The 7,182-nt window shown below is 40.1% G+C and overlaps 1 protein-coding gene across 1 annotated transcript; it reads right to left on the minus strand.

The window, feature by feature from the left end:
• Positions 1 to 165: 165 nt before the first annotated feature.
• Positions 166 to 7,061, minus strand: comtb (catechol-O-methyltransferase b). The gene is made up of 6 exons (XM_034212393.1): positions 6,986 to 7,061; positions 5,370 to 5,541; positions 1,903 to 2,020; positions 1,100 to 1,293; positions 526 to 657; positions 166 to 446 (listed from the first exon to the last, which is right to left on the minus strand). Coding segments are annotated over exons 1-6 (798 nt in total). The 5' UTR covers positions 6,988 to 7,061; the 3' UTR covers positions 166 to 266.
• Between the last annotated feature and the right edge of the window lie 121 nt (positions 7,062 to 7,182).

A 7,182-nucleotide genomic window follows, 5' to 3' on the forward strand; every position in this document is an offset into this window, starting at 1 on the left:
ACCCTGGGAAAAGAATCCCCCCCCCAGCTCTATATCAGTTTGCAGCAGTCAATTAGATGCTTGAACGTAGCATCACTACTGCCGCCTGCTGTACTAATGTAGGCAGAGTGCATTAAATATGATATGTATCATGTGGTGATAAGAAAATAAAGCACGCAACACAAATTCCTTCACATGTTATGTTTAATTTCAAGACTTCTAGAAGAACAGACTGAGGGGAACCAAGAGGTTAACAAGCACCTGTGGAAAAGCTTTTGGGTTAAACACTACCCTAAGAAGACAGACTTCTCCAGGCCATCCTCCACTTTGGTGTACTCCAGGTGAGATTTGAAGTATTGGCTCTCGTAGCGCGGGCTGCTCCGCACAAACTCCAGATAGTCAGGAGTTCCGGGGCAGATGACGTTGTCCGCCAGCAGGACGCTGCCCTTCCTAAGGAGGCCACACTCCTGATGGAAAAAAGCATCATTTATGGAATCATGGCGGATAAAATAAAATAGTTTTCTCAGTTAAAAAAACAGCACTTGCCTCCATCAGTTTTGTGTCTGGGAGGTAACGATCTTTCCAGTGATCCAGGAACACCAAATCAAACGTTTCCACCCCAAACTGCTCCTTCATTTTGGGGATTAAGTCTCCAGAGGCTCCTTCGACTAACTGGATCTAGAAACAAGAAACCAGTGGTGGAAGAAGTGCACAGACACATTTCTTAATATGTCAAAGTAAACAACTTTAAAGGGCCTACTATTTTTCTCATACTGCCTGTGCACCCCAGAGCGTCCGCTGTATGCCCCATGTAAAAGTAATAATACCACCGTGTAGAAATACTCAGTTCTACGTCAAAGTCTGTATTTCATTTGTTACTTTAGTCAAATGATGAGCATCAGAATCTCTTTATTGTCATCATACTTAGACATTTTGTTAGGTTTAATTTATTTTGATATTGCCAGATCTCTAATCTAGACTTCATTAGACAATTTATTTTTGTATATAATGAGAGCCTGAAAAGTAACTATTACCTTATCTTGTCAAATAAATACATTGCGTAACAGCACACTGGACTGTACACATTAATGACTGCTTCTGACATGCTGTGCGACTCTACCTTGTCCTCCAGTCCCGCCCAGGCGATGACTTGTCGAGCGATCACAGCGAATTCGGGGTTAAATTCAAGAGTGATGAGTTTGGCGTGGGGGGGCAGCAGGCTGGCGATGCGCACCGTGGAGTATCCGCAGTACGTTCCCAGCTCCAACACTGTGGCCGGGTTCACCTCAGACACAACTGAGTCCAGGATGCAGCCTGTGGCAATACAGAGACAAAAAGAAGATTTGATTAAACACAGCTGAGTCATGTAAGGTCATTTCAAAGATATAATATGATGAGGAGCAGAGGTGGAAGAAGTACTCAGATCTTTTGTAACAGTAGAAATACCAGAGTGTAGGAATACTCTGTTACAAGTAGAAGTCCTGCAATCAAAAAAGGTTACTCAAGTAAAAGTATAAAAGCATTGGCATCAAAATATACTTGAAGTAACCAAAAGTCCTCATTATGCAGATTGGTCTATTTCAGAATTGTATGTATCAATAGTGTTCTCACAGCTGGTAAAGGTGCAGCTAGTTGTAATGACTTTGTATACGTGCAGGGTAGCTTGTGAATTCACTCCAGGTGGAACTAAAGTGTTATTTAAGTGTCGATTATATTTCACATCATTAATCCAAATCTGCAAAGTAACTAAAGATATTCAAATGTAGTGAAGTAAAAGTGCACTATTTTCCCTTAGAGTAGAAGTACAAAGCAGCACACAATTGAAATATTCGAGTAAAGTACAAGTACCTCAACATTGTACTTAAGTACAGTACTTGAGTGAATCCACTTAGTGACTTTACACCACTGATGAGGAGACAGTACCTTTCTCATCCCCCACATTCATGGCCCACTCCTGGTTCCTGCAGTACTGATCGATGGCTCTCACCACGCTGCGAGGGTCCCCTCTGGTGGCGTTCTGCTGTACTGCACCCAGGATCCTCTGAACAAAAAAGACCATACTTTAAAGAAATGTCTTTAAAGTCAGCAACAACACAACATTGAATATTCATGCACACATATTTTCTCAGATGAAAATAAAGCAGGGATTACATATAACTTTATTATGTTGATTTATTTACTACATACTTAACTGTAAACTATATTTGAGTCTTTTCTTTTCATGCCACTTTCTACTTCTACTCAACTATATATTGTATTTTTTATTTAATTCATTTGAAAGTTTTGTCTTATTTTTACGTTTTTGTACAGAAAACATCTGAAGAGCAACTTTTTGATCGTCGAAAGTGATTCTTCATTTAAAAACATGAACATTTTGTATTTATATATATGTTTTGTATTATTATGTTAAGGTTTCATTGTTGTTTAAACAAATACATTGTGATGCTGTCCCTTTAGGCTCTGGGTAACATTGACAGCAACTATTTTAAGTTTTTACAAATCAACTAATTGCTCAATTCAATCAATGAATAGAGAAATTAATCAGCACTACCTAACTAAGTGTTTCTGTTATTATCTAGTTCAGACATAACTCACGTTTAAAATGTTTATAGACAGCAGCATATAGTTTGAGTTTGGCGTCTAGGCTTCGGCCTCATCCCTCCCCGCAGATATTTTTCACCACGAACAATGAGGATCATTAGATAACAGGGACCACAGGTGCATGCTGGGTGGTGGTGGAGCAGAAAGGAAGCAGCGTAGCAGAAGCAGGACAGCAGCAGCATTATGAGGCAGAGGGAGAGAGAGCAGCTTAAAAAGAGCGCCCGATTACAGAGGGTGTGTTTGGTTGGTTGCATGAGGCATATCACATGTGGATCATTGGTGCTCAAGGTGAGTGCCTGATGTAGCTCACAGGCTTCACTCCAATTATTATATCTAGAAAAAGGCTGCTGCATATCAGCTTGAAGTGAAGATCAAGATTATGAGGCTATTTGTAATCATAGATTCAGCAAGAGGAAATATCCTGACCAAATGTTGACCAAGGATCATCATATAAGGCAGGGGTGTCCAAACTATGGTCCGGGGGCTAAATGCGGCCCGTGGACAATTTTGAATGGGCCCTCAGCTAATTCTAAAAGTATAATGTAATGCAGCCGAGAAATGAAACTTGTGCTTGTCTTATCTTGTAGAGCTTGCAACATAATAATATTTTTCAGAACTGAGAGCTACATCCTGCCTCACATCTAAAGAAGAATAAATTACAATTTGTACAATTACTGCTTTTATTCATATACAGAGCCAAACTGTGAACAAAGTTGTGATAAAAAACAACAAGGCCTAAAGTGTGTGTGTGTGTGTGTGTGTCCTAGCATTACTATCCTTGTGGGGACCTACATCTGTTTACACAGTCACATGTGGGGACTCGCCTCCCTTATGGGGAAATAAGGGAGGTCCCCATGAGGGGAATCATTAATGTTAGGGTGAAGACTTGGTTAGGGTTAGGCAGGTGTTGGTTATGGTTAAGGTTAGGATAAGTCTCCACGAAGTGCATGTAAGTCAATGTAATGTCCCCTGAAGTGATGTATACATGGTGTGTGTGTGTGTGTGTGTGTGTGTGTGTGTGTGTGTGTGTGTGTGTGTGTGTGTGTGTGTGTGTGTGTGTGTGTGTGTGTGTGTGTGTGTGTGTGTGTGTGTGTGTGTGTGTGTGTGTGTGTGCCTTTATAAAGACGGATGAAGAAGCGTCGACCCTAATTGATTTGCTCAACATTTTATTTTCTCAGGAAACAATGTATAAGTGTGGATTTACACATTTGTCCCATATACTATGATATACATATATTTGTACACCTGCTTGTAGACTGTTGAGTATGTTTGTAACTATAGGAAATGCTTTATCATCAAGTATGGTTAATACAAATCACATTTGGGCTCTGCTTTATGATTGTGAATTTGTGTTGGTGTTTTTCTCATGTATAATTTACGGAATAAGGTTTTTTGTTTTTGTTTCAATCTACAATCTTTTAAGCAGCTTTGAGAGCATTATTTAACCACATTCTGCTTTTAAGAAAACAAGCCAAGACAAGATCTAACCTGAAACCATAGACCTTTCATTCCCATGTGTAAAAAATACAAATCACTGTAGCTGCATTTCATTAAGTTGTCTGGCTGCTCTACTGTTAGACATGCTGCTTCACTGGGACACTGTAACAGAGCCATTGTTGATGTGCAGTGACACACTGTGCTTCTACTGCTATGACAAGTTCATCTAATAATCTAATCTAATAAAATAGAATTGAATCTCTTCTCTAGCTGCTTAAGTAACCTCCAGTCAAATGTAGCATTTTATATCTGTGCAGAGAGATGTAAAAATGTAAGCTGTAAAAATACCACAGTGGTGAGAAAAAAAAACTGAACAGAGGCGCAAAGTTTCGAATGAGATGTGACAACACCCAGGACAGATGTATGTTGACTAATAAACATAGTGATGAAGAAGTTGTGAAAAACATAGAGATGAACAACTTCTATCTTTGACTACACAATGTGTGTGACGTTTATTACCTTCGGAAAAATAGAGGGACAACTGTTGCTATGGTACTCTGACCATTCTAAGGTACCATAGCAACACACCGATACTGTCCAACTGAAGGTAAATGATCACAGAAAAGCTTACGTTTAACCACAGACAATGTTCCATTATGTCATTGAAAGGGCACATTTTCAGGTTCATATTTGTATTTTTAGCGCAGGGCTATTCAAATCCAGCCCCGGGGTGATATTTACTGGCCCTTTGAGTATAATGTTAAAAAGTGATTTACTTTTACTTTTTTTTGGGCCTGAGTGCCTTTATTCCAGAGAGGGTGTTAAATTGAGAGATAGAGACATTGCCTGAAAACTTCACTAGCTACTGTAGTGTATTGCATCTCTGCGTGAATGATTAGATCATTTCACCTAAATTAAATCAAATGAAATGATGTTGATGGTTAAATTAGCTTCACATGTCGGCCTACTGAGTTCTGAACTTGCCATTTAGATCTATAAAGGCCTTGGGGCTATGTTGTTTCATTTAATTAAACACAATATATGCACTCCACTATGCTGTTGAAGTATTTACTGTATCTGAAGCTCTTAATTCTGATTGCTTGGGGGGGGGGGGGGTGGGGGGGGGGGTGGGGGGGAGTGTGTGGGAGAGAAAACATTTATACTAGCAACGTGGCTCTATGGCTGTCTTTCAGTTAGTTCATCACTAATTACATTTTACTGTGTGTGGAGTCTTCTCTTTTTGGAATTTACTAAGTTTCATCGTTACCAGGTCTCAGTCTCTTCCACCTGTATGATCGTTAATGTTCATTAGTGTGTTGGGGGCTGGTGAATACTTTAGATGTGAGGCCCACCTGAGGACGAGTGGACTGGGTCACAGTGTCCAGTATCCGCTCCACAATGACATCATGCCAGATCAGCGCCAGTCCTGCATGATACTGCACAACAGCTGGGATCAGCCATCTGTAGAGAGCATACAGGAGAGCAGCTCCACCGGTGATACTGTACAGAAGAGTCAGCCACATCCTGCAAGCAGAGAAATAAACATGACTTCAGCATGGTTATATATACTGATGCGTTGTAGAAACTGTGATAAACGATGCACACAATAACAACACATCTGCAGGAAATAAATGAAAGCTCTCATATCTCCCCTCTCTCTTTGTGTGAGGCTAATGAGATGGGTGTTTACTATGCAGCGTACAATACACTCTCTCGGCTCCTGTTTTTATTATCAGCCGCCGCCAGGTCCAAACTGCACACCCACACCCATCCCAATGTGCTGGTATCACTGTACGATATCATTTCATATCCACTGCAATTAGAGCTGGTAAACACACAACACAGGCCCACTCACAGAAACAATAAATGTGTTGATGAATTGGAGTATTAAAAAAAAGGGGGAGAAAGGCACAGCCAGAATCCTCACCCAAGGGCTCTTTCTGTGGAGAAGCTGTGAAGAGAACAGCTGGAAACATTACCTTGCACATATAATGTAACTGTGAGAGAACAGCAGGGTTTGAGGTAATTACTTTTGATGTGGAGTTTGAGTCGCATGGCAACCAGCTGAGGGTTCAGATGTGTGTCACAAACGGGAGAGCGCCAGTACTCTAACCTTTACTTTGGCGTCTTCCTGACCAACACACCGTGAGAGATTTACAAACAGAGAGCAGACTGGCATGGTTTGGTAAACACATGCTTTTCATGTTCTCATCACTGTGCAGAGAGATGTTTACCAAGTTGAATCCTGTGCATGTGATTTAAAAATCCCATCTCGATGCAAAAACATCAGGATATATTTTTAAATAAAAAACAGGAATATAAAGTTGATCAAAACATCTCAAAGTTGTTCATTATTTCAGAAGCAGAATACTTTATTTATCTGGGGGTGTGACAGTTGCTCCATTTTAAAATGGTATAGACAAATCCATGAATACAAAAACAATATACAAATTGTTATTATTTTTACTATTTTTAGGTAGAATAAAATAAAATGACAAAATACAACTATTTTAAAAAGTATGTATAAACAAGGATGTTAGAGTGGGAAGGTCCAATAAAGTTTACAACTAAAATAGAATAAAAAGATTAAATCAAACATAGGAGTTAAAGTGAAAAAACTAAAATAAGGGGTAATTATATAAATGTTAAAAAAAATGTTTAAAAAAATTTACAAAAATGTTTATATAGACACAAAATAAAATTCATGATTTAAGATATAATATATTTGTTCCTAAAATGACCTGACTGAAGAGGGTCACCAGTTGTGTCAGTTTGGCACTGAATCACCTCAAGCCAGTTTCACAACACAACGAGTGCCCACACTCTCCAGCTCAAAACAGGAATTAGTATCAGCCTGAGCCGTGGTCTCCCATGTGCAACACAGGAACAAACCAGGTTAGACAGACAATAACACATGGTGCTTTCTTCAAGGGTCTGTCTTTCAAATCTGAACAGAAATCAGACTTACATGTGAGGGCAGGCGGCGCTCCCTGTCTTCTCTGCCCTCCTCTCGCCGTGAGAGGAAAATATGTGAGGCTTCTAGGAGGCGGACATATGCCTGCCCTCATGTGAGACTAACTCCTCCCTCCTTCTTCCTTCCATCCCCCTCTCCGTGCTCTGCTGAGAGCACGAACCCTCACACACACACACGCTCGAGGATCCCTT

This window comes from Gymnodraco acuticeps, unplaced genomic scaffold (assembly GCF_902827175.1).
Source record: "Gymnodraco acuticeps unplaced genomic scaffold, fGymAcu1.1, whole genome shotgun sequence".
In the NCBI taxonomy this organism is placed as follows: Eukaryota; Metazoa; Chordata; class Actinopteri; order Perciformes; family Bathydraconidae; genus Gymnodraco; species Gymnodraco acuticeps.

What these genes read in the sequence shown, in the direction of transcription:
- comtb (XM_034212393.1), bottom strand. An exon ending in GGGCGGGACTGGAGGACAAG is followed by an intron (nt 658 to 1,099) that starts GTAGAGTCGCAC and finishes TCTTGTTTCTAG; the next exon opens with ATCCAGTTAGTCGAAGGAGC. An exon ending in CAGACACAAAACTGATGGAG is followed by an intron (nt 447 to 525) that starts GCAAGTGCTGTT and finishes TTTTTCCATCAG; the next exon opens with GAGTGTGGCCTCCTTAGGAA.